This window comes from Lolium perenne, chromosome 4, assembly GCF_019359855.2.
Source record: "Lolium perenne isolate Kyuss_39 chromosome 4, Kyuss_2.0, whole genome shotgun sequence".
NCBI lineage: Eukaryota > Viridiplantae > Streptophyta > Magnoliopsida > Poales > Poaceae > Lolium > Lolium perenne.
This window is the reverse complement of record NC_067247.2, coordinates 307543912-307571268: the sequence shown is the minus strand read 5'-3', so window position 1 is coordinate 307571268 and position 27357 is coordinate 307543912. Positions and strand designations below refer to the sequence as shown.

General features: G+C 43.5%; 2 protein-coding genes and 1 long non-coding RNA gene across 5 annotated transcripts; 2 read left to right on the top strand and 1 right to left on the bottom strand.

Moving 5' to 3' along the window:
* Nucleotides 1-13648: 13648 nt before the first annotated feature.
* On the bottom strand, nt 13649-16064 carry LOC127296042 (tropinone reductase homolog At5g06060). 3 transcript variants are annotated; one of them, XM_051326068.1, is made up of 5 exons: nt 15875-16063; nt 15581-15788; nt 14572-14788; nt 14308-14386; nt 13649-14016 (listed from the first exon to the last, which is right to left on the bottom strand). In XM_051326068.1, the coding sequence occupies exons 1-5, from the start codon at nt 15973-15975 to the stop codon at nt 13965-13967; spliced, it is 657 nt and encodes a 218-aa protein (XP_051182028.1). In that variant the 5' UTR covers nt 15976-16063; the 3' UTR covers nt 13649-13964. The 3 variants fall into 3 exon arrangements, with proteins under 3 accessions (XP_051182028.1, XP_051182027.1, XP_051182029.1); XM_051326067.1 differs by having other exon boundaries at nt 13728-14016; nt 14280-14386; nt 15875-16061; XM_051326069.2 differs by lacking the exon at nt 14308-14386 and having other exon boundaries at nt 13853-14016; nt 15875-16064.
* Nucleotides 16065-20581: 4517 nt separating this feature from the next.
* On the top strand, nt 20582-21160 carry LOC127347788 (uncharacterized). The gene is made up of 3 exons (XR_011756877.1): nt 20582-20702; nt 20778-20975; nt 21059-21160. It is a non-coding gene; the product is annotated as an uncharacterized lncRNA (long non-coding RNA).
* Nucleotides 21161-21418: 258 nt separating this feature from the next.
* On the top strand, nt 21419-27037 carry LOC127347787 (uncharacterized). The gene is made up of 7 exons (XM_071818210.1): nt 21419-21537; nt 21632-22018; nt 22114-22194; nt 22279-22356; nt 22445-23494; nt 23599-23834; nt 23927-27037. The coding sequence occupies exons 1-7, from the start codon at nt 21492-21494 to the stop codon at nt 27035-27037; spliced, it is 4989 nt and encodes a 1662-aa protein (XP_071674311.1). The 5' UTR covers nt 21419-21491.
* Nucleotides 27038-27357: the final 320 nt, after the last annotated feature.

Sequence of the window (27357 nt, the reverse complement as noted above, 5' to 3'; positions counted from 1 at the left end):
TATATAGCTTTCTCCATCGATGAATTCCCCTGGTATTGGTTCTGCTTTAAGAGTTCTTAACTCAGCCAAGAATTCATTGAAGATGAATGATTCTATCTCATGCATATTCCAAGACACGATCTTTGTAGTGGGGGGAGCAAACACATCATCCCATCTATCTCAAATCGGTATGTCATCCGGTAGTCCAAAACATGCACTAGGCATCCATGAGTTCCATGCATTTCTGCCAAGTAACTCTCTAAGCAGGTGTTCTCTTCCAACTTAGTTGAAAGAAACTCATCCAGCCACTCATACTTCATTATTATGACTAGCGATATAAACAACGCCTTAAGTTCGTCAACCACATCAAAATGCGCTGGTGTTCGAAAAGCGCACTCGCATATCAGAATCCAAGGAATAAAGCATGGCGCATGAACAAATCAGGGTGAGTACAATAATCACCATTATCATCCTCACTCGCGGAGTTCTTGAGTTCATGTTCTAGCGGTTGTCGTATCATTTAGATCATGTCATTTATAATGAGGATCTCCCTCATTCATTGGTACCAATTTATGAAGTTAGACACATCAATTTGAAGTTTCTCATTACACACAAAGAGCCATAATAAACATTGGGGTATGACATGATCTACAAAGATATTTGCAAAGGCATTAAGACTAAGTTCATAATATTATGAGTTCAAGTTATAATCAAATTATTAAAGATCTCCCACTTAAATCATCATCCCTAAGAGTGTTTAAGTGATTACATGATCCCATTCACTATACCTCCGCCGATCTTCATGTACATTGGTATAGTTGCAAGGTAGAGACCGAAGTGTCAATCACATATCAATGTGACTCATGCTTGATCTTTCGATCACCCGTGTTCCAAGGCCATGTCTGTACATGTTAGGCTCGTCAATTTAACCTTTCATGTATTCGCAATGCAGCGTGGCTTACACCCACCGTATGCGAACGCCGATATGTCTAATACCCGATTGTCACGGCCCGCCTCATAACGGAGAATTTTATTGGTGGTGCACACTAAAGCGAGAACACTTTTATTGGTATTAAGTTAGGGATCATCTTATTTAAAGCTACCGTTCTGGAAACTTAACACTAGCAACTAAAAAGATGTATTGAGGTATCTACATCAAATGTATTAAGTGACATGATATGGGTGTCTCATTTACGCAGCTAGATCCCCATCGTACGCTCTAGCATGGCGCCCACTTCGTGGCGCCTCCAGTTTATCGACCATCATGGTGATGTGCTATCACTACAACTTAGCCACAACAAGCAGAAAACTACTTTACACCATGAACATATCATATTACAAGCCCCTTGCAAAATAAAGCTACACGCCTCTATCTTACCTCTTGCAAATTTTACGCGTATGTTAGGGATTCGCGAAAGAACCGTTCTTACCTACGAACATTCAACCACAACACCGATTAGATAATTGTATCTATTGCACCCCTTTTGGGGACCTCCGATGCGGATGCTATATCAACTAAGGTAAGGGAGGCATACACCCCTAGCCGCATATATGGTACAAGTCTTATGTCAAGTGCGGAAACAGTCTCGCGTAAGTGTACGCGTCAGGTCAGTCGGGGCCGCTTCATCAAACCATGCCGTGAAATAAGCAAAACGCACGTGATAGGGTAACAATTATACAATCGATACCCACATTCAACATGTGTTCTAACCATACAAGCATAACTACGCTTTTTCGAAATGGAGGATGACCTCCAGCCTCTGCATCAAAAAGATGCATACGACCTTTTTTATTAAATTATTCACAAAAGTCTTACAAAGAGCATACATCAAGATGACCCAAAGCTACCGCTCAACACCTACAATCCTAACAATGATAGAAAATCATGTCAACATGGCCTTGTGCCCTGAGGACACGAAAAACCCCCATCAGCTAGATACCGGGAACTATCGCATACCCTAGGCCACCCTCTTGGTGAAACGAGAGCGCACATCCGGTATAGCAGACTCTCGACGAACACCTCTATGGTGCCAGCATAGATCGGCTCTGATACCATTGTAGGGATTCGTAGCAAAAACCCAAAAAAATTCTATCTAGAGCAACCTGATTGCCCACGTCTATCTAGGAGTAATGTTGTAACGGGGATAGTTTAGGTGACGTACCCTCGTAGACCGAAAGAGGATAACGTTCCGCTACAACATAGACGATGTAGTCATACTCGTCGCTGACCTCGGCATCGAGTTCAATCTTCCTGGTACGACATCAAGTGCTGCAAGTGCAGCACATCGTAGTTTCGCACACATATGGTGCTCAACGACGCTCCCATCTTCGTTCCAGCGAGGGTGCAAAAGTAGATCTTCTGGATACGGATCCCATCTCCCGTGTATTGGGTGAAGTGGACTCCCTCTATGCGCAACTCTTCGAGGAACCATGTGCAGGAGGGAGAACGAGAGAGAGAGAGAGAGAGAGAGAGAGAGAGAGAGAGAGAGAGAGAGAGAGAGAGAGAGAGAGAGAGAGAGAGAGAGGAGAGGCGCCCAAGGGGGCTCTCCTTTTTCTCAAGCTAATTGTATGTTCTCCTCCCTCCACATGCCCCACTATATATAGGGGGGAGGGGATGGGTGGAGGGTCATAGCTAGGCAATGTGGGACTAAAAAAGAGGGGAATAGAGGTGGTGGCCAGGTGGGCCACAAGGGGGTACCTGGCTAGGCCCTAGAAGGCCCGTGGGCCCCTTCCTCCGAACCCTAGCCCTCCATAAGCCCATGGGGGTGGCCGACCACTTAATGTGATCCCCTCCAGGAGGGGCCCATTAAGGTGGGCTGCATCTTTTAATTAATATACAATATGTAATTAAATATTAATTCACGTGATTAACACATAATACATATTATTTAATTCTCGATGATCCGAGACATCTCTCAAACCACTCCGAACATCCTTCCAATTCTCCCGGAACCCTTTCTAGTTCTCTCTTCTCTATTCTCCGGTGTTTTCAATGAATCCAAAATCATCTTAAGTTTCGTTGAACCCTTAAGTGTGTTTTCCTATGGTTTGAGAAACAACATAGACAGACACCTCTCAGATCAATGATCACTAGGGGTTCTGGAGAACCATAATGATCCCCGTGTATTCTACGAATATACAAGTCACTGGACCACAAACGTTGAGTCTTATTCCCTTTGTTACTTTGAAACCAGAGTGGTCTGATATGTGATCATCGGTATCACCATTGTAAGAACATGTCCTTTACCCCATGTGTGGTTTTGGTAATTGATGACAATCCCTATGGACTAACGGTTGCATTGAGAATCAATCTTAGGTCAAGTCCATAGTCATGTTGGACTCAAGGTTGTAAGATGGAGAAGACGGAGTACAATGATAAAGACGGAGTTGAAGATAAAGAGAGAAGACGGCGTAGAAGATGAAGAGAGAAGACGGCATTGAAGATGGATGAAGACGGTGGCGTGCGTACAAGATGAAGGAAGACGGTGGCATGTACAATCATGAAGAGTATGAAGACGGAGCTTGCCGACTCGAGAAGAACGTGCAAGGACTAGGTTTGTGCTCGATAGGATAGTGAGTCGCATCCTCGGAGAGAGCTCAAACCTTGCATGCATTGCATCGTGTTTCTTGGTTGTTCTTGGTTCTTATCCATGAGATGGGTTATAGCTTGTGGTCATTCTCATGGCAACCTCTAGCTCATCGGAAACGGATTCCGGATGCATCGCATGTTGCATGTGTGAGGGTGATGATTTTCCCGATATACCATATTGAGAGGTTACACCTCTATGACCATGAAAAATCATCACCCACTCTTTTCCATATTTAACTTTTTGTAGTGATAGCTCTCGTCGTCCTCTTTCCGGCAAAATTGGTTTCATGTCATTCCGAGTTTCCTAGCTCAAGATATCGCATCTTCCATATCGTCATATCTGGAAAAGTTCCACAGAACATGCTACGGTACCTTCGCGGTACCTTGAGCGGTAGTACCGCTTGAGAGTGGTAGTACCGCCTGAGGTACCGCTTAATTACCGTAACATAATTTACGGCAGTACCGCTTCGGTACCGCTGCGGTACCGCTTGGGGTCCAGTAAGGTTTGGAGCCCATTGCGGAACCTTGAGCGGTACCGCGAGCGGTAGTACCGCTTTGTGCCACGTGGATAAGTTCTGTGGGGATTTCGAATCCAAGCGGTAGTACCGCTTACCAAAGCGGTAGTACCGCTCGGGCGCGAATCTGACCGTTTTCTCAGTCCCAACAGCTATATTTTGCAGCCCCTATTTATACCTCTCTTCCACCTCCGACCAAACTGACCCTGCACCTCCACTCTCTCTCCTCCATTGTTGACCTTGGGTTCTTTCTTCCTCCTCTTGATCCCTCCACTACTTGTTGCATATTTTTGGGGGAAAGGAGAGAGGAGATCTAGATCTAGTGCTTCACCAATTGAATCCTTCTCTAAGTGAGAGGATCTTGCTAGATCTAGATCTTGGAGTTTCTTGGTGTTTCTCCTCACTTTGTTCTTCCTCCCTTATTCCCCCAATTGCTTCTTCTAGCTTTGTTGGAATTTGGGAGAGAAGAACTTGGGCATCCTAGCCATTGCATTAGGTGCATCGGTGTGTGCTCTCTCCGGGGTTTCGATCTCATAGGGTGTGTGTGTTCTTCCTTAGTGGTGTTCTTGCCTTAGTGGCCATCTAGCCTCTTGTGGCGCGTTGCATCCTTGGTGGAGTTGGTTTCCTTGGTGGAGTGTGTTAGCCTCTTGTGGCGCGTTGCATCCTTGGTGGAGTTGGTTTCCTTGGTGGAGTGTGTTAGCCTCTTGTGGCGCGTTGCATCCTTGGTGGAGTTGGTTGCCTTGGTGGAGTGTGTTAGCCTCTTGTGGCGCGTTGCATCCTTGGTGGAGTTGGTTGCCTTGGTGGAGTGTGTTAGCCTCGTGTGGCGCATAGCATCCTTGGTGGAGTTGGTTTGCTTGGTGGTGTGTTGTAAGCCTCTAGTGGCCTTGTACTTGAGAGCCTCCGTGTTGTGGAGTTGCCTCAAGCTTGATACTTGGGAGTTTGCCCAAGCTTGTACGGGTTCGGTGACCACCCTCAAGGGTCCCTTAGTGGATCGAGGCTTTTCTCCTTGGAGGAAAGGCTCGAGGAGAATACGGTGGCCCTAGTGGCTCATTGGAGTGCCTCGTGCCTCCACACCGCTCCAACGGAGACGTAGCACCCTTGGGTGTGAACTTCGGGATACATCGTCGTCTCCTCGTGCACCGGTTACTTCTCAACCCGATCTCCTTTACCTATGCGCTTTACATTGTGATATCTATCATGCTTGATGCTATACCTATCTTGTTATCACCATGTTGCTCATCATGCTAGCATAGTTTATTGGAGCTCTTAGGCAAACCCCTAGTTGTTAGGCTTTGAGCTAAACTAGTAAACACTTGTAGTTTTATTCCGCCTAGTTTAGCTCTCTAGTAGAAGTTTTTATACACCGCCTATTCACCCCCCCTCTAGGCGACGTCCTAGAACATTCAATTGGTATCAGAGCTAGGGCTCTCTTATCTTGTTGGGCTTCACCGCCTAGAGAGTATGACGTCGGCTAGAGGATTAGTGGACACTTCTTCCTATACATTTGATGGCACTAATTATGATGCTTGGAAATTCTACATGCTTGATTATTTTAGGGACATGCACCCACATGTGGAGCGAATTCTTGATATGGGTTTTTCTCCTCCCAAGGATCCACAAAATCCAACTTTTGAGGAGAAGAAAAACTCTTATCTAGATGCTCAAGCTACTAAAGTCCTTTGCCGTGTTGTGAGTCATGTAGTGATTTCCTCCATTGCGCCTTTCCGGAGTGCTCATGAGGTTTGGACAAAGCTTCAAGATACATATGGTGGATCCAAGACCATTGAGGATGATCACGCTCCTTCCACTTCACCAATGTGTGGTAAGACACAAGGTAATGATATGGTGAGTGGTGATGAACATTGCATTGTTGATGGTGAGTGTTCTCTTGATGATTCTTCATCTCTATCCCATTGCAATGCCTAATCTTTGGACTTTAACACTTGTAGCACTATAAATGATTTACATGCTAGTGATGATAGTCCTTGCATATCTTCATCCCATGATGATATGCTTCTCTTGTCTTGTTGCCATAATGAAGATACTTTGCTCTCCTCTAGTATTTGTGCTAACAATGTAGAGGAAACCAAAGATACTATGGGCCAAGACAAGATCTTGGATGGAGCTTCAAGGAGTTCATCTTCTTCATCATCGCACGGTTCCTACACTTGCCTTATGGCTAAGGCTTCTAAGGTATCTCCTTCCTTGGAACCCTATTTATCTTGTGATGATGAGGATGATGATATGGAAAGACTTAATGTTGATTCCTTAAACAAGTTGGGAGAGTCGGTTTTTCATGCTCTTCCTAAGAAGAAATTTGTTCGCTCTAACTTCATGCAAATCTTCGATTTTGTCATTGAGAGCACAAAACTTATTGAGAAAAAGGAAGAGTATGAGTGCGAGGATGCAATTGAGATTGCAACTCTTAAAGGAGCTCTTAAAGAACAACAAACCACTAATGAAACTCTTGAAGAGAACTTTGCTCTAAATATACTTATGGTAAAGGAATCTCGTGATAGAGCTTTAGAGGTGGCACATGATTTTCAAATTAAAAATGATGAGCTAGTAATTGCTCATGGTAAACTCCTTGAGGATTTTGAGCTTCTCAAAAATGGTTCTAGGACCATGGAGAGTGAGCTCATCAAACTCACCGAGTCACTTGAGAAATATAAGGCTCTCAACCAAATAGAGCTTGCTAAGTTGCCTTCTCCTTGTGCTATAATTAATAATGCTTGTGCTACTAACTCTACCTCTTGTTAAGCTTCCATCTTAAAGGAGAATGTTGAGCTAAGGGCTCAACTTGCTTTGCTAACAAGCAATTATGAGAAATTGGAAGAAATTCATGGAAAGCTTTCTAGCTCCCATGATGATCTTCTAGTCTCTCATGATTTGCTAAAGTTAGCTCATGAGGCTATCATGTCAAAGGTAAAATCTTGTGTGCCTCATGTGAGTACTAGCACTACCTCTAAAAATGCTATTTTGCCATGTGCTAGTGCTTTTAGGTCACCCATTCATGCTATTGACTTATCTTGTGGTGAACTACCTTCTATGCCTTGTTCTACAATTCCTTGTGCTAGTGCTAGTAAATCACCCACCCATGCTATTGCTATATCTTGTGGTGAATTACATACCTTGCCTTGTTGCTCTAACAATAAAGCTTCCACTTCCTCTAGTACTTGTGTTGTTACTAACCATGTAGGGGAAATCGAAGAGCTCGAGGCCCAAGTTACTTCTTTAAGGAAGGACTTGGTAAAGGATCATGAGGGGAAGCAATTCCCCAATGACAAGAGTGGACTTGGATTCAACTCCAACAACAAGAACAAGTCCACCTTGCACAAGCGGAAGAAGGACCAATGGCATGTGAAGGACCCCGCCAAGATCGTGTGCTTCAAGTGCAAGATTGAAGGGCATCATGTTAGATTGTGCCCCTTGAAGAAGAAGCCACTTGGCGAGAAGAAACAAGGGAAGCGGCCTCAAGGCCAAGCTCAAGGTCTACCTCAACGTGAAGAAGGACCTCTACCCAAGAAGGATCAAGCCAAGGCTCCCGTTGTGGAGAAATCAAGTGAGAAGAAGGAGAAGAGAAGAAGATGCTACATATGTCGTGAGAAGGGCCACATCTCCTCCTTTTGCACTAGTGGTAACTCATCCAACCCTATCTTGATCGATGGTGCTTATTCTCTTTGCAAGGATAAGGTTGGCGATGTGTTTGCCAAATATGTTGGCACTCAAAGTGGTTTCGCAAAAAGAACCATTTGGGTTGCCAAGCCTATTGTGACTAACTTCTTAGGACCCAACGTTGTTGGGGACCAACAAGCCAAAACTTGATCAATAGGTACAAGTGGAGGGCATGGAGGCTTGACTAGCTCATGAAGACTTAGGGGATCTTCATCTTTCTCACTTCCTCAAGTCAAGTTGTAATCCTTTCATCCTTTACCCATGCACCTCCTTGCGGTAACAAGTTCTCAACTCCATTACTTTGAAATGTTACTCGCTCCCCTTTTACATGTGTTGGTTTTGTACCTTGCATGTAATTGTGTATGTTGTGCTTCCTACTTGCTTACCTTTCTTCTTATATTTTGGGTGGCACATCATGTACAATTGTTCTTTGTTGAGCCTATTGCATCTTGTTAATATCATAGTTGTTGGCTCATGTGAGAAATTAATGGACTATCCCATTTTGGGGGAGTGATATGCTATGTGCATTTCACAATACTAAAATGTGCGACATGATGAATTAAAATCCTATAATGTCCATTAATTGTCTCATTTGGTTCTTATTTGCCTCTTGCACGAAAAATGTCTTTATCACATCATGGGGGAGTATTGTGCTTTATGCATTTTACAAGCCTAGAAAATGTGAACATTTGAGGTTGTGTCACATAGAGTTGATATTATAGATTATCTTGTTCCTATGTGACATGTGTGCTCAAACAAATCCCACTTGGCCATTTGCTCTCTTAGTTGTAAAGATGATCTTGGACATACTCACAAACTACATATGGATATTTCCTATACACCTCTTGTCCTTTGACAATTGGTAATAAAGTGTGTAGTATTGTGCCGGATCATCCTCACACTTGAATCATGTGCTCAATTGCTTCATTTCTTGCCAAGAATTTGTCCTTGTGGGTTAGACTCCCATTTGTCTTCCTTGCTTCTTTTGGATCTCCTTATTTCGCTTGAACCTTGTTGGTGTTTTGACGAACATGATTGAGCAAATCCCGTATTTGTGCATTTTGTATTCAAATGCAAAATTCTAAATGGTGCACTAATTTTGGGGGAGCTCTCCTATGTTTGCTAGAACACTTCCTTGTTTCAATATTTTGACCTTGGAAGACAAACCTTTCCTTTTCGGTACTTTTGTGCCATCATGAAAAGTGTTGAGGGTTTGGTTTATTCGAACCTTGCTTTCTTTGGGAGTGGGTTATCTCATTTCTTATATTTGGTTTAGATTCTTAACATGAGATAAGTCCTTGAGCCTACTTGTTTTGGATATCTTGCTCTATCTCTCTTGTACCTATCTTGTGTGTGCATGTTTCTTTGTGAATAAACTTCTCCGTGATGTTGTCCACTTAGAGAAACTTATACACATAAGAGATGGTGCATATCTTTTGATATCCCTCTTTGTTGGAGCCTATTCCTTCATTCTTATTTCACTCTTTGATGACTCCACAAAGAACTTGGCTATGAGTGCTCGTTTTATACCATTTGCATCTTCAAGCACTCATAGTTGACACATGCTTTGAGTGGTCTTGTGGGAGTAATGATGCCATGCTTGTGCACCTTATTCTTCAATGCAAATTGTGTATCTTGTGCACAAACTTTGGCGAGCTTCCACATATTACTTAGAGCATTGTGTTGGTTCATTGATTGCTTGCTTCATAGTGTCTCACCTTCACATCCTCTTGCAATCTTTGATCCTCAATATAGTTTGATTTCCTCCGAATATTCGTCATTGAATATGTGCATTTGATTTCACTCACAATTATGAGAAATGCACAACTTATGGAGGAACGCTCACTATATTGGCCTTTCAAACCTTTCGTCCATTTTGGCAACCGATGCCAATGGGGGAGAAGTTTGGAGGGTTTAAGGGAATTGCTTTTGTGTTCTTAAGCATTTTCTTTCATGCCTTGCATTCGTTGCTTTGCATGGTTGAATATTTAGAGGATACTCCGCTAGGCTTTACTTGCCGGTATATGCAATGAAATTCAAGTTCATTCACACATGCATATATTATGGGGGAGTTTGCTCTAAATATTCAACTTGGGTTGTTCGCTAAATTCCATATCTAACCCTCTCAAAGAGATTGTCATCAATTACCAAAATGGGGGAGATTGTAAGAACATGTCCTTTACCCCATGTGTGGTTTTGGTAATTGATGACAATCCCTATGGACTAACGGTTGCATTGAGAATCAATCTTAGGTCAAGTCCATAGTCATGTTGGACTCAAGGTTGTAAGGTGGAGAAGACGGAGTACAATGATAAAGACGGAGTTGAAGATAAAGAGAGAAGACGGCGTAGAAGATGAAGAGAGAAGACGGCGTTGAAGATGGATGAAGACGGTGGCGTGCGTACAAGATGAAGGAAGACGGTGGCATGTACAATCATGAAGAGTATGAAGACGGAGCTTGCCGACTCGAGAAGAACGCGCAAGGACTAGGTTTGTGCTCGATAGGATAGTGAGTCGCATCCTCGGAGAGAGCTCAAACCTTGCATGCATTGCATCGTGTTTCTTGGTTGTTCTTGGTTCTTATCCATGAGATGGGTTAGAGCTTGTGGTCATTCTCATGGCAACCTCTAGCTCATCGGAAACGGATTCCGGATGCATCGCATGTTGCATGTGCGAGGGTGATGATTTTCCCGATATACCATATTGAGAGGTTACACCTCTATGACCATGAAAAATCATCACCCACTCTTTTCCATATTTAACTTTTTGTAGTGATAGCTCTCGTCGTCCTCTTTCCGGCAAAATTGGTTTCATGTCATTCCGAGTTTCCTAGCTCAAGATATCGCATCTTCCATATCGTCATATCTGGAAAAGTCCCACAGAACATGCTACGGTACCTTCGCGGTACCTTGAGCGGTAGTACCGCTTGAGAGCGGTAGTACCGCCTGAGGTACCGCTTAAGTACCGTAACATAATTTACGGCAGTACCGCTTCGGTACCGCTGCGGTACCATTTGGGGTCCAGTAAGGTTTGGATCCCATTGCGGTACCTTGAGCGGTACCGCGAGCGGTAGTACCGCTTTGTGCCACGTGGATAAGTTCTGTGGGGATTTCGAATCCAAGCGGTAGTACCGCTTACCAAAGCGGTAGTACCGCTCGGGCGCGAATCTGACCGTTTTCTCAGTCCCAACAGCTATATTTTGCAGCCCCTATTTATACCTCTCTTCCACCTCCGACCAAACTGACCCTGCACCTCCACTCTCTCTCCTCCATTGTTGACCTTGGGTTCTTTCTTCCTCCTCTTGATCCCTCCACTACTTGTTGCATATTTTTGGGGGAAAGGAGAGAGGAGATCTAGATCTAGTGCTTCACCAATTGAATCCTTCTCTAAGTGAGAGGATCTTGCTAGATCTAGATCTTGGAGTTTCTTGGTGTTTCTCCTCACTTTGTTCTTCCTCCCTTATTCCCCCAATTGCTTCTTCTAGCTTTGTTGGAATTTGGGAGAGAAGAACTTGGACATCCTAGCCATTGCATTAGGTGCATCGGTGTGTGCTCTCTCCGGGGTTTCGATCTCATAGGGTGTGTGTGTTCTTCCTTAGTGGTGTTCTTGCCTTAGTGGCCATCTAGCCTCTTGTGGCGCGTTGCATCCTTGGTGGAGTTGGTTTCCTTGGTGGAGTGTGTTAGCCTCTTGTGGCGCGTTGCATCCTTGGTGGAGTTGGTTTCCTTGGTGGAGTGTGTTAGCCTCTTGTGGCGCGTTGCATCCTTGGTGGAGTTGGTTGCCTTGGTGGAGTGTGTTAGCCTCTTGTGGCGCGTTGCATCCTTGGTGGAGTTGGTTGCCTTGGTGGAGTGTGTTAGCCTCGTGTGGAGCATAGCATCCTTGGTGGAGTTGGTTTCCTTGGTGGTGTGTTGTAAGCCTCTAGTGGCCTTGTACTTGAGAGCCTCCGTGTTGTGGAGTTGCCTCAAGCTTGATACTTGGGAGTTTGCCCAAGCTTGTACGGGTTCGGTGACCACCCTCAAGGGTCCCTTAGTGGATCGAGGCTTTTCTCCTTGGAGGAAAGGCTCGAGGAGAATACGGTGGCCCTAGTGGCTCATTGGAGTGCCTCGTGCCTCCACACCGCTCCAACGGGGACGTAGCACCCTTGGGTGTGAACTTCGGGATACATCGTCGTCTCCTCGTGCACCGGTTACTTCTCAACCCGATCTCCTTTACCTATGCGCTTTACATTGTGATATCTATCATGCTTGATGCTATACCTATCTTGTTATCACCATGTTGCTCATCATGCTAGCATAGTTTATTGGAGCTCTTAGGCAAACCCCTAGTTGTTAGGCTTTGAGCTAAACTAGTAAACACTTGTAGTTTTATTCCGCCTAGTTTAGCTCTCTAGTAGAAGTTTTTATACACCGCCTATACACCGCCTATTCACCCACCCCCCCTCTAGGCGATGTCCTAGAACATTCAACCATACCTAATTCGATCTCGTTGTTGACAAGACTATTCAACTCTTTCCCATGTGATTTCATCCTTATGACCTAGTCGTGGTTGCAAACTTTTGGATGTAATCTCATCGAGTGAGCCCAGAGTATGTTCCATCACGCGGATGAACAAACCCTGCTCTTGATACATACACCTCAACATATCCCTTCAGAATACCCAACACACACTTTTATGATCACCTTGTTACGGTGTGATGGTTGATGTAGTCAAAGCATCCTCCCGTGATAGTGATTATGATCTCACGGTGTAAGGATTAGATTACTACACTTTCATCACTATCGCACCGATAAACTCGTGGTTTGATCGTGTTGCAATATTATATTGGGAATGCCCATCATATCATTCACCCAATGATATGATCTCATTGTCAAATGATGTATATGTCCATGAACGGCAGACCTCGATCATCGATTGACCATAATGAGCTAGTTCGTACATATACACACTAGGAACCCTGGTTGGTTTACATACCACACTTGTACCAACCAATGTTTTCGATTGATACAGTTATAGCATGGCACAACATTATTATAAACTATTGATATATAATAATAAATTCTCTTTATTATTTATCTCTAGGCACCATATCCAACACCGGCAGTAAGGCAAGCGGTGATATATGGGCAATGTGAACTGGTGGGAGGTGATAAAATTTCTCCAATCGACTTTTCGAGGACGAACACCAAAAGAAATCTAACTTTGCATGAGCTTGGTGTCGCTTTTCCCCTTTCTAGATGTGCACAGCTTGGCTCGCCAGAAACAGCTAATTCATTTCTTGCCCATGTTCAAGACAAAAGATACTTTAACAAGCATGCACACCGAATTTAGAGATGGCCGAGGCTACCAATAGAGCGAATTTTGGGCCAGTGGAGCCAAGAAAGAATGGCAACCAAACACGACCCTATATTCTCCCAGACCCCTCGGTGGCAGATTCTTTCTCTCCTCGTCTGCAAATAATGCTTTAGTCGAAAACATGAATGGACCCTTTATTATATAGAAAAAAGGGGTTTACCGCCCCTGGTTCCATTAAAGCAACCAAGGTTTTCAAGGTTACAGTGCCAGCATTACATCAAAACCAAACCCAACAATCTGGATAGGAAAACAAAAAGGAACTAGACTACGACATGGGGCAGAGAATAAGCATCCAATAGCAGAAAACGCAGTCCCGTCCAGCAAAGTCATCTCCAAGCGATGCGCAACAGCTCGCTTCTTGTCTTCTCCAGGAGCAGCAGGTTTCTATCCAGAAGAGAAGTGTGAGCATCCTTGCAAAGAAGCCTCCACCTTCTGACGTTTATGATTATCCTTAACCGTACCACATCCAGCCTAGACCATGTTTTTCCCTGGAAACAGAATTCGTTGCGCAAGGTCCACAAAGACCAAATCACAGCAGAACTAAAGGTATTGAGCACTGCATTTTTATCATTGTTAATCCACCATCTGGCAACAGATAGGAAATCATACAATCCACCATCTGACATGAATGGACCATTATTTTTTATTATTTTGTTCTGCCAAACATCTCGAAATGGGTCCAGTTTCTCACACATCCAACACAAGAGCACGATACAACTCCTAGTCGTGGGTTGGATACATCCCGTTGACGGTTAGGCCACCATCAACACAGATCGTCTGGCCGGTGATGTAGGACGAACCGGGCATACAGAGAAATGCCACCAGTGATGATACCTCTTCAGGTTCTCCCACACGTCTCAGTGGAGTTCGCTGCGCCACGAGAGCCATGAGCTCCTCATTTGCCATATCCTGCAGAACAGCGCAACCAGATTGATTTAAAGAAATTTATTGCGTTTTCGTTTGTTTGGTGCAAATAAAACGAGATCGATGGGGGCTCAAAGATTGCTATCTAGTACAAAGCAAGTTGCAGTATGCTGCACCTGCACACCGACTATGTTCAGGAACTGAGACCAACGGATATGACAATCAATTCCAACTTGCTGACGATGTAGATGAGTAACAGAAGTAAACACGAAATATTTGTGGAGAAAATTAAAGATGCGTCTGCTTACTTCTTCTGACATTGAAGTATTGACGTACCATGGAGCAACAGAGTTGCTTCTTATGTGATCTTTCGCCCACTCGCATGCTAGGTTCTTTGCTAGTTGGTTCGTGGCACCTATAACATATTACAGAGCGATGATGATTGCTAAACGGTTTGCCAAAACAGAAGAGGGAAAGATGATGATTGATCGACACTCCCTGCCATCATCATGTTCATCTACGCCACCATGTTCATCAACAGCATCATATTGCGATATACTGCAGAGAGTGATAATATACCCAGTTAGGAGCAGGGTTTACCTTTTGTCATGCCATAGATGGAGCTACTAGCTTCCGCTACCACTCCAGAGACTGATGATATGAAGACAATGCTGCCCGCCCCGGACGCCTTGAGAAGAGGGTGTGAAAGTTGGCACAGATTGTATGCAGATTCAAGATTAGTGGCCATTAAGAAGGAGTATTCCTCTGCCGTGTATTCAAGTGTTGGCTTTCCAATACATGTGCCCGCATTGTTAACCTGCATGACAAATTGGGGTAAAAGAAGAGAGAGATATACTTCGACAGTCAGGCCATGGAGTGGACAAAACTGCATTCATTTCCCAAATAGTTTAATTTATAACTGAGTAAACACGACGGTGAAGTGAAAACTGTAAAAAAAAGTAATCAGGAATGCTATGTTATTCTTTAATAAAGAAGCCGTATGCATCTTTCGATGCAAAGGCGGGGGGGTTCATCCTCCATTTAAAAAAAATATTCTTTATCAGGCATGTTTAATCCATATATAAGAAAATCAGATTGCTCTGCAGTGACATATTTCATAGCAAAAGCATTACAGATTTTATTTAAAAAAAACAATGATGCTGGTGCAGTAGTAAGGGTCCAAGGTCCGACAATAACATGCTGATACTTCACGAATCAGTCACAAACATCACAGACTATATATGCAGTTGTCTCTTTTCACATGAAATCGATAATAACATGATGATGCACCACCAAGGCACCAATCAGACTATGTGCAATTGCATTCTCTGAACCCTGATTCGCTAAATACTACAAGCAGAGCAGTGAATCAACAACCATCAATCTACGGCCCTGTTCCACCAATCTTTTCACATGAACTCGATAATAACATGATAGTGAATCACCAATCTGTCAGACTATGTGCAATTGCATCCTCTGAACCCCGATTCAGTGAATACTACAAGTCTACAAGCAGCAATCCTGTTCCCAAATTAAACAGCCACATACCCACATGAACTGAACATGCAGGTAAATAGATCGAGGAGGGAGGATGAAGTGGGTGCGTTACGAGGATGTTGAGCTTGCCGGCGAAGCGGTCGGCGACGGCGCGGATCAGGCGCTCCCGCTGCTCCCGCACGGAGACGTCGCAGACGGAGCCGGTGACGCGGAATCCCTTGGCCTCCCACTCCTTCAAGCGCTCGGCCAGCTCGGCCTCCTTCCGGGAGCAGGTGTGCACGGCCGCCCCCAGCGCCGACAGCTCCTCCACCACCGCATACCTGCGCATCATCGCACAAAAATCCTTACTTGGACTCCATAGAGACTGGGCACTGTAAGCAACTAGCTCAGGCGAACCCAGAAATACCCGATGCCGCGAGTGCCACCGGTGACGAGGGCCGTCTTGCCGTGAAGAGACCATCTCCCTGCACTGGCGCCAAAGCCGCCAATCGCTTCTGCCGCGGCCATCCCCTTCCTGCGCTGATTTCCCTGCTGCACCTCTCTGCACTTCACCCCAATGTAGGGGTACGCAATCAGATCACATATGCCCACCCACCGTAGGAGTAGTAGCTCAGCATTTTTGGGATTTCATGTGTTGGGCCGTCCGCGTGGATCCTGTGCCGTAATGCTTTCCTGTACGTGTTCCGTTTGCAGCATGATACACAACGGAATTTTTTTTTTTTAAAAAAAAATGATACACAACGGAATTTGTTCACCGAGTAACTTGTAGGAAAACCGAGCGTCGCAAGTTTCCACCTCCGAGATATCTCCCGCCAGAGTCATCCTTGTTCTATGGAAGCACGGATACTTGATACGTATCTGATACGCGATGGATGATACGTATCGAAAAACTGCCTGACCATGCTTTCATCCTACTAAGTACTGGGAATCTCCGTCCCGTTTGTAAATGGCCGTTCAAATTTAAACTTGGCTGGCTACATCGAAAGGGATTTTATGATATGGTTAAGAAGGTCTGGCAGAGACCGGTCGGGGGTAGCTCTCCTATTTTGAGATGGAATAATAAGATACGGACAATGCGCAAACATCTCTCTGGTTGGGCTGCCCATACGGCTGATATCCTTAAAAAAGAGAAGACTCGCTTATCAAATGTGATTGATGAGTTTGAGGCTGTTGCGGAGGTTAGACCGTTGTCTACGCAAGAGATTGAACTTAAAAATCAATCCAATGCGCAGATGGTGAGTCTTCTTTGTGAGGAGGAACTCAAATGGTATCAACGTTCCAAAGCTCAATTCATATTGGAAGGAGACTCAAATACGCGATATTTCCATGGCTTAACCAATGGGAGACATCAAAAAAAACATATTCACTCTCTTATTCAAGATGAAGGGTTGATTGAAGGCCATGAGCAACTCAAATCATACATTACTAATATATACCAATATAAAAAAGCACAGAGGGGGCAGAACCAACGAAACACGGCCATCAGATGGACATCTAACGCTTCAAATCATCACCACGATTAGCGCTAAAACAGCCAGGCTGACAACTCCCGATCGCTAAACATCCGTCGCACGCTAATCACCCGGACGTAATCCCTGGACAACGTCGCCTTCGCTGTCGCCTGCTCGCCGCCGCGCCTCGCTTGCCGCTCGCTTCGCTGGCCGCTTGCCGCTTCGCTGCCCGCTTGCTGCCGGCGCCCGGCCGCCGCTTGCCGTCGCTGCTTGCCGCTTGCCGCTTGCTGTCGCCGCCTTGCCGCTTGTTGCGTCTCGGCCGCCGCCCCGTCGCGCGTCTCGGCCGCCGCTTATCGCCCGCCGCCCACCGCTTCGCTGTTTACCGCTTCGCCGCCCGCCGCCCCATCGCCCACGCCGAACCGCTGCTCCGCCCGACGGTGCGTTCCCGTGATTTGGCCGACTCCGCCCTGCAGGCAGCACCGTCGCACGCCACCGGCGCAGAGCGCTGCCCAACCCCGCCGCCGCACTGTACGTCCTGCCTTAGTGACCTTAGTTCTCACCGCACGGCCTGCCTTCGCTTGAAGGTAACTGTACTGCCATGTTCTTATGATTTGAAGATTACAGTGTTGTAAACCTATTTTGTTCAAATTCGATCGGTATTAGAACTGTAGTCATCTCGCTGTGATTCACAACGGCGGAACGATTACTGCAAGCGTCAGCTCAACTTGTTGGTAAATTAGCGTATTCGGAAAGACATCAGCCCCGCAAAGCATGCCGCAACATGCTAATTGATGTTATTAACATTAAAATTTTCTCAACATGTCATCCTTCAAACTATTATCATGATGTAATTTTTCGCCGCCATGGATACTTCATTGTAGTCCGGGATAATAAAAGCCAAGGATAATAAAAGCCCAAACTACAGATCTGAATGTGGGCAGTGGGTTCAAGCTGATCTAGAACAGTATGTAAGGCTCCAAGATTCATGTAAGCTCTTTGGATTATTTGTCAGCATTATGGTAATGCATTTTTGCAAGCGACAAATTAATTGTGTCCTTTAATGTATGTTCTCGGTTCCAATTACCATATTATAGTTCTTGAAGTAATAGACGGAAGGTTGGTGTAAGTCTCAAGTCGATGGATAAATTTTAATTCACCCATCTCATTTGTTCAGATCATGTTTCTGTGTGCTCTCTACATTCTGCAAAAAAAATTATGATAGTTGTGCTTTCCACAATGAGTTGCTAGAGTTCCTTGGTGGTTCATGCAAGTGACAAAGGAGGCTGTGTTGTTTTTAATGGAACATCTGTAGGTGACCCAAGTTGTCTTGAAACATAACCTGATTCTTGATTTACACGTATGTGTAGTTGAAATATTCAGTGAAAGTATATTCTCTTGTTTGCGATATAAGAATGGACTTTTGATAGCTTATATACCGTTTCCCGAGGATCTTTACTATATTCGTAGTTTATATAGCATGTACAGGGACAAAATCTTGGGTGCTGATTCTAATGGGTATGACAGTTTCAATGCTCGAAATGTCTGCACATAGGACATAGATATGTACATCTCTTATTTGGGATGTTCTTTTATTTAGAGATACCGTTTCCAGTGGTGCTAAAATGACTGACAGAATTTGACAAAACATCTTTAGCTATTACATATAAAAGATTGCAACCCAATGTCTGAAGCAGGAAAATATTGTCCAAGTTTCTACACGTTTCATTTTGATGGATGTTTGTCTCTAGGTTATCTATAATATGATACACAAGGAAAGCAAGTCTGTCTGCAGCGCAAGCATAGAGCTTGCTTTGATTGCATGATTTAAGCATTATGAGTGTATGAGTGCATGATTTAAGCATAAGAATGGACTTTTGATAGCTTATATACCGTTTCCCGAGGATCTTTACTATATTCGTAGTTTATATAGCATGTACAGGGACAAAATCTTGGGTGCTGATTCTAATGGGTATGACAGTTTCAATGCTCGAAATGTCTGCACATAGGACATAGATATGTACATCTCTTATTTGGGATGTTCTTTTATTTAGAGATACCGTTTCCAGTGGTGCTAAAATGACTGACAGAATTTGACAAAACATCTTTAGCTATTACATATAAAAGATTGCAACCCAATGTCCGCAGGAAAATATTGTCCAAGTTTCTACACGTTTCATTTTGATGGATGTTTGTCTCTAGGTTATCTATAATATGATACACAAGGAAAGCAAGTCTGTCTGCAGCGCAAGCATAGAGCTTGCTTTGATTGCATGATTTAAGCATTATGAGTGTATGATCATATTTGTTTATGTTTTGAGTCAACAATAGTTGAAATAAATACACTTTCATATCTGCACCAGAAAATGTGTGATGTTATTGTTTTATCCTTTCGTGCTAGGTACACAGTCTCAGCTGCCCCCGCCGTCAGCCGCCGTTTGTCACCGGAAATTCTGAGGTTTTCTCCAATCTCCATACAATTTTTTATTATGCAATATTTGCAATAACCAGTTTCATTCAGCGATTAATTTTTTATTTAGTAGTTTCGTATCTATACTGCTTCAGATTCATGCCTGTAGTCAAATAGCCATTGCCTGAATGTGCCAAAACAGTCCTACATGTAGAGCATAATCGTAAAATATAATTTTGCAAAACATAAATATATATTATTTCAAAAATCAGTTTACTAAAACATTCCGCATAAGGCTGCAGTATCATAATCTTAGAATATCTTTCTACTTATATATTAAAAGCAATATACGGGGTTTTAGACTAGAGGCGCCATGTTCCCACATCATTTGGATTATCTTAACTTTTAATCATGTTGCGAGATCAAATTATAACGGCTGCAATCTACTGGACAATATAGTTTCTACTTTCTACTGTCATTTTTTCCGATATTCTTCTTTCTGTGAGCAATTCCACCGGCTTTTTCGGTATTCTCCTTTTTCTCAACAGTTTGATTGTCGTACCTTCATCTGCTCACATGTGCTGTTTAGAGTTTCTCTCCGTGCCTAATCGATCTGCATATTGTACCAAGGCTTATTCGTGCATATATATACTATGCCATGAGTCTATTGTACTAAGGCTGAGTTAATGATTGACTGCTCTGTTTACCCTCCAAAATTAATCCCCCTATCAAGTTCCAATTTTTTTCCCATGTAAACTTTACCAAACTCTAATCCCCCTACCAATGCCCCTTCAAACCAGGAATAAGTGCATGTGCATAGTGTATCACGTGTGTAACAATTATACCAAACAGGTGCATGGAGAATGTGGACATATCTACTCTCTTCTGGTTACTTGATTATCTGAATGTCTCACTGAGAGCTACGGTCATTCTTCACAAAATACATTATTGTTTTACTTCTCAATTAGTTTTCTTATTAATTACTGTTTGCTACTAATTCTGCCTCAACTCCTCATTACCCTGTTAACCTGAATTAGTTGTATGATTCATTTTATGGTTTTTGTAATGCTGTATGTTGATGCTTGATTAGATCGATAATGTCCCAACTCTGTCTCGGAATCCTATACATATTATCAATTTAAATCTGCATCAAAATTTCCATTCTAATATTAGAAACATGTTTCAATTCTGTTGGTTATTGCAGATGATTGATATGCTTGAGTTCCTTTTTTTTCATTTTCCTTTCTATTGCAAACTTTACAGGGACGAGGTATTCTATAATATCAATTACATTTACGAAAAGTGTAAGCCAACACTAAACATGTCAGCGTCAAAGCGCACCCCTTTTCAAGACATCACCAACGGCCAGAATCAAGGTGATTAACAATGACTGATGCTTTCAACTCGCTTATTATTATTTCGACATATAGTAAATTGTGTCATGACTGCAGATCCTAAAGAGGCCAAAAGGCAGAGAAACCGAGAGTATTATGCAAAAAATAAAGATGAAATTGCAAAACGCCGGCGCCAAGCACGAGAACTTAAAAAACAGGTTCCTTCAACGGATGCAAACATAAACGATAACACAGTATGTCATACACCAGATCCTCCACAATCCGGAGTCAGCCAGCTGCAATACAAAACACCAGGTCATGTGTTCTTTACTCGCGCATATATGTGGCATATTTTTTTAATGCAAATACTGAATTATCATCTACAATGAATTTTGTAGACATGGCTCCACTTGTTCAGCATACCTATGCAGACGGTTCACCAAACCATATAACTGGTAATATAATCTATGCAGACGGTTCACCAAACCATATAACTGGTAATATAATCTGTCATGCCATTTTTTGCATTTTTTGGACGTGATCTTCAAAATCTTCTAACAATGTTTGATGTTCACATGTCTTGAAGCTGTTCTGGGCTGCAGTAATGCTTCTCTTCATCAATCGTCAACATCTACCTTGCAATATGATGGCTGTGACTCGGGTACTGGCCTATCAAACACACAAGGAGGTCAAAAAAATCAAAGTGCTAAAAGTTGGTACGCTAAATTGTCTGCCGACAAAAAAGCTGACTATATACAGAGGCAGCGGTTAGCTCGCCATCGAAAGAATGTTGCAACTCGGACTGCTCTTAATCATGCAGAAGTATCTCCGATGCAAATTACCCCATTGAGCAACGTAACCATGTCACTTGCAAATGGTACATAAACCTCTATTCAGAAAATTTTGCAAAATATGCGTAAATGTTTCATGCGAGCTTCATTTCATCTGTATCATCCTATTTTCTACTTCAGGTAGCAGGGATACTGCCACGCAATGCAGCGACTCAAGAATGCTTGACGGAGATCATAGTGATTGGCTACACAGTAATTTGACTTTCATCTCTCATGTGAAATCTGGACAAGATCTGCAAAATGGATCCACATCTGCAGGAGGACATGGACAAAAGAGCTTCGCTGAAAAAAGTGAATATTGCAGCAAGAAACGACAGCGTGATTCTTCTGATCAGAAACGACAACGTGAAAGGGATCGGTACTCATCAATGACAGATGGTGAGAAGGAAATATGCTTGCGCAAAAAAAGGGAGTATAAGAAATTAGTCCGGGAAAATTCTTCGCCCTTGATCACCTCACATTGCACGCCTTACATGCAAGCACAACCATGTAAAACTAACCCAACAGGTACTGCTGGCCACATGAATATAGTGTATGCATGCAATCTAATTGTGCAGTTCACAGATCTGATATTTAACTAATATTTATGCAATTTGCTACAGACCGAGTTGACACAAACAGCGATGATGAGTCCGATCCTGCAGGCATTTTAGAGCCATTTGAACAAGGTGCTACATTGGAAGGTAAATTAAATAATCACACTGTCTATGTACAAATGTGAGGTGTATCAAGCATTATTGAGACAATTCAACACAACTTGCCTGCAGAGAACTTAGACACATTACAAGAGAAAACAACAATGCATGATGATGATGATGATGAGTGCATGTGCTTTAATGGTACAGGTAACTAATACAAATCACTGAATACCATTATTGCAGTCCAATATGCCTTTTGGCGCCTATTTTATTCCTACTTATTTTGTCTTGGCAGGCGATGTGTTTGATTCCTACCGAGTGACAAATGGTGTTTCCACGACTAACCAGAATGATGATCCTTATGACTACGTGTACCACAATCTACCAAGGAAGCATCATGCTTTGAAGCCAGTAAAAGACTGCGAACATTGTGGAGCAATGAGGATCCAATATGAGGGTCCTGCTTTCTGTTGCAGAAAAGGGAAGGTGAAGATAGCTACCCCTGAAGTTCCTCAAGAGTTGCGACGGTTGTTTACAAGTCAGGTTGATGAGGATGCAAAATATTTCAGAAAGCACATAAGATATTTCAACAGCCACTTCTCCTTCACTAGCCTTGGAGTCACCCTGGATAAGACGGTCAGCACTGCGTCAAAAACTGGGGTGTATACATTTCGTGCACAAGGGGCATTGTATTATAAGATGGACGATCTGGTGCCTGGCGGTCAAGGACCTAGACATCTCCAGCTCTACTTCTATGACACGGATGAAACCTTGGAACATAGAGTTAAGCGGTCTCCAGATCTTGATATCAATATCGTAAGGGCGATTTTGAAGATACTGGAGGATAACCCGTATGTGCAAACCTTCAAGAGCATTGGATCTGTTCCGAACCTAGACGAATATAGGATATCACTAAATACAGATATAAGGCTGGACCAACGAAGGTACAATGCGCCCACAGCTTCCCAGGTGGCCGCGATGTGGGTTGAGGGGAGTGACCCACAAAATACCTTTGATAGGCAAGTTGTGGTGTATGGCAAAGGGGACCGTCCTATATTTATTAGAGCTTACTATGGTTGCTATGATCCTTTGGCGTATACATTATTCTTCCCGAGAGGGGAGACGGGATGGAACCGTTGGATGCCATATGAGAAACCACCTAAAGTTGCAAAATCAAAGAACCAGGATGACACACCTAAGGTCGTTCATTGTGAGAACCAGAATGACAACGAGCATGAACACTTGCAAGGTGTACATCAGAGTTCAAATGTACAGCTGGAAGAAAACACGGATGAGGTAGAAGAAAACACAGATGAGGTAGAAGAAAACACAGATGAGGTAGCATGTAATTATCCCCGTGCTGACAAACGTGTTTCACATTTCATGTTTCATATTTTATTCATTGTTAGTGGAGATCAACGATTAATCATTTTTTGATCCATCTTGCAGATGATGAAGAGGATCAGGATGATGATGCAACTGGAGGTAAACGAAAATTTGTCAGTGCCAGGGAGTATTACTGCTTCAAGCTACAAGTCAGGAAAGGACTCTTTAATATTATATTGTTCGGTGCACGGGGATTCCAGCAATGGGCTGTTGACATGTACATCAAGATGGAGACAATGAGACTTGATTTCTTCTCCAAGCCTAAAAATCAAAAGCGCATTCGTGCAGAACTATACCAGGTACCACAATATTCTCCAATAATTAAGATTTCTAGGTTATATCACACATGAATATACTGAGCGTGAAGTTTTGATTGATTTTTTTTCTTAAGGGTGTTGTTGATGTTATTGATGCTGGCGAGACACGTGGTTCTGAGGTTGGAAAGAGAATCGTGCTACCACGGACTTTTCCGGGAGGTGATCGAGACATGCAACGAAGATTCCTTGATGCGATGGCGATAGTCCAGCGGTTTGGGAAGCCGGATTACTTCATCACGATGACTTGCAACCCACACTGGGAGGAGATTACATCCAGACTTGAACCCGGGCAGACGCCACAAGACCGTCCAGACCTTGTGGCAAGAATATACAGGGCAAAGTTGCGAAGTATGAAAGATCTCTTAATCAAGAAACAATACTTTGGTGAGGTTGCTGCATATGTCCATGTTACTGAGTTTCAGAAGAGGGGGCTGCCACATGAGCACATGCTTTTGATCATGCGATCGGATAGCAAGCTAACAAATCCAGATGGGTACGACAAGGTGATATCTGCAGAAATTCCTGACAAGGACAGGTACCCTGTATTGCATGCTTTGGTGGTGAAGCATATGCTCCACGGACCATGTGGTGCTCTCAAGAAAAATTGTCCTTGCATGATAGATGGTGAATGTCGATTTCGCTATCCTCGGCAGTTCTGTGATGCTACGGAGCAAGGAAAGGACTCATATCCTATCTATAGGAGGAGGCATGATGGTCACCGTGTGAAGGTCAGAGGAGCTGAGCTGGATAATAGGTGGGTTGTCCCATACAACCCTGGTCTCCTTATGCTGTATAATTGTCACATCAATGTTGAAGCTTGCTCTAGCATCAAGGCAGTGAAATACTTATTCAAATACATCTATAAAGGACATGATCGTGCTTCATTCTCAGTTGATCCAGCAGCAGATACAGATGGTGGAGTAATCAATGAGATTAAACAGTATAGAGATGCTAGGTTCGTGGGGCCACCGGAGTCTATCCACAGGATTTGCGCTTTTCCAATGTACGGTGTCTCTCCCTCGGTCCTCCAACTTCAACTTCATTTGGAAAATATGCAGTCTGTCACATTCAATGAGGGTGATAATCTAGAGGATGTTATCAGTCGGGATTCTTCTTCCAACACCATGCTCACTCAATATTTCAAGATGAACAAGGTGGACCCTTATGCGAGGAACTTCTTGTACAAAGAGTTCCCAGAATTTTATCGTTGGATTAAGGGTAAGAAGATATGGCAGATAAGAAAACTAAAGGGCCGGGGGCAGATTGGGAGAATTGTGTATGCAAATCCTGCTGAAGGTGAAAGGTACTTCCTAAGAATACTTATGAATCATGTTCGAGGTGCAACATCATATGAAAATTTGAAGACTGTGCATGGAAAGTTGTGCGCGTCTTTCAGAGAAGCGTGTGAGAAAAGAGGTCTGATAGAGACCGACAAGTCACTTGATGACTGCTTGACTGAGTCTGCTACTTTCCAAATGCCACGTGCTCTAAGAAGGCTATTTGCAACTATTCTGGTGTTTTGTGAGGCGACAAACATCCGATCATTGTGGGAGAAGCACCTCGAGTCAATGTCTGAGGACTACCTTCGGAACCATCCCAACAAGGCCGCAGTAGAGCAGATGGTCCTTAGAGACATTAGGGATCTGGTGCATTCGATGGGGAAGGATATTGGCAGTTATGGCCTCCCAGATTTGGATCCGGTAGATGATGGGTGTTCAAGTGGTTACTCGAGAGAGGTTCAAGAGGAGATGTCGATCATTCCGGACAAAAAAGATATAAATTTGTTTACATCTCTTAACACTGAGCAGCGCGCTGGTTTTGATGAAATACTCTCTCACGTCGTTGACAAAAGGAGCCAGGTATTCTTTGTTGATGGTCCAGGTGGCACGGGAAAGACATATTTGTACAAAGCACTTCTTGCTAAGGTTCGTTCACTAGGACAAATAGCTATTGCAACAGCGACATCTGGTATAGCGGCATCCATCATGCCTGGTGGACGCACCGCCCACTCAAGGTTCAAAATTCCAATTAAACTCACAGATAGCAGCATGTGCAATTTCACCAAGCAAAGTGGTACCGCAGATCTGCTCCGCAAGGCATCTTTGATAATCTGGGACGAAGTTGCCATGACAAAGCGTCAAACAGTTGAGACACTTGATAGGTCCCTACAAGACATCATGGGATGTGATTTGCCTTTTGGTGGGAAGGTTGTGGTGTTTGGAGGAGATTTTAGGCAGGTCCTTCCAGTGGTGACGCGTGGGACAAGAGCGCAGATCACTGACGCCACACTACGGAGGTCTCATTTATGGGAGAAGATTAGAAAGATACGTTTCACGCGTAATATGAGGGCACAAACTGACCCGTGGTTCTCCAGTTACCTCTTGAGAATTGGAAATGGAACAGAAGAGACGATCGGTGGCGATTATGTGCGTCTTTCGGATGACATTGTTATTCCTTACACTTCTACAGAAGAACCAGTGAACAAGCTTATTGAAGATGTCTTCCCATCGCTTCATGAAAACGCCGCATCTGGATCCTACATGAGCTCACGTGCCATTCTTTCAACCAAGAATGAACATGTGGACAATCTAAATACAAATATGATTGAAAGGTTTCCTGGAAAAGAAAAGGTATATTATAGCTTTGACTCTGTCGAAGATGATGCATGCAATAACTACCCAATTGACTATCTAAACTCCATAACTCCAAATGGCCTGCCCCCGCATCTTCTGAAACTCAAAGTCAATTGTCCTGTCATTCTTCTCCGAAATCTCGATCCTCACAACGGGTTGTGCAATGGAACAAGATTGATGATTAGAGCATTTCAAGATAATGCAATTGATGCAGAGATTGTTGGTGGACAACATGCTGGAGATAGAGTGTTTATACCGAGGATCCCTTTGTCGCCTTCGGATGACATTTCACTTCCGTTCAAATTCAAGAGGAAACAGTTCCCCATACGGTTGAGTTTTGCTATGACCATCAACAAAGCCCAAGGGCAAACCATTCCAACTGTTGGTATTTACCTCCCTGAACCTGTATTCTCGCATGGCCAGCTTTATGTTGCACTGTCGAGGGGTGTGTCAAGGCAGACCACTCGGATTTTGGCCAAGCCAAATAATGACATAGATCCCACTGGAAAAAGCACGAAGAATATTGTGTACAGGGATGTCTTGGAGGGATGAAACAGGTTTGTTCTTCCTTCAGTCCGGTCAATTATTATTAGTATTCAATGTTCCTACTGCATCTATTGAACATATCATTTGATATCGCTCATTTATCATATTCTGATATAAGCATGTTTGTGTTTTGCAGCACCGCTATGTTGCCAGGTTTTGAAATAGGATCTTCCCATATACATTTGATTATATGTATAGGTCTATACAGCTTGAGAACGGGGCTGATACTTGCCTTGGTGGTTTAGCTTTTTTCTCACTTTGTAGCAATTACTCAATTCTCCACAGATTACACTACAATTATTAGAATACAGAAGTGTAGTTTTGCC

What these genes read in the sequence shown, in the direction of transcription:
- LOC127296042 (XM_051326067.1), bottom strand. Translation starts at nt 15,975, where the DNA reads ATGGCCGCGGCAGAAGCGATTGGCGGCTTTGGCGCCAGTGCAGGGAGA. An exon ending in CCGGCAAGCTCAACATCCTC is followed by an intron (nt 14,789 to 15,580) that starts GTAACGCACCCA and finishes TTTGTCATGCAG; the next exon opens with GTTAACAATGCGGGCACATG. An exon ending in CATCTATGGCATGACAAAAG is followed by an intron (nt 14,387 to 14,571) that starts GTAAACCCTGCT and finishes AATATGTTATAG; the next exon opens with GTGCCACGAACCAACTAGCA.
- LOC127347787 (XM_071818210.1), top strand. Translation starts at nt 21,492, where the DNA reads ATGCAAATTACCCCATTGAGCAACGTAACCATGTCACTTGCAAATG. An exon ending in CATGTGCTTTAATGGTACAG is followed by an intron (nt 22,357 to 22,444) that starts GTAACTAATACA and finishes TTGTCTTGGCAG; the next exon opens with GCGATGTGTTTGATTCCTAC. An exon ending in TTCGTGCAGAACTATACCAG is followed by an intron (nt 23,835 to 23,926) that starts GTACCACAATAT and finishes TTTTTTCTTAAG; the next exon opens with GGTGTTGTTGATGTTATTGA.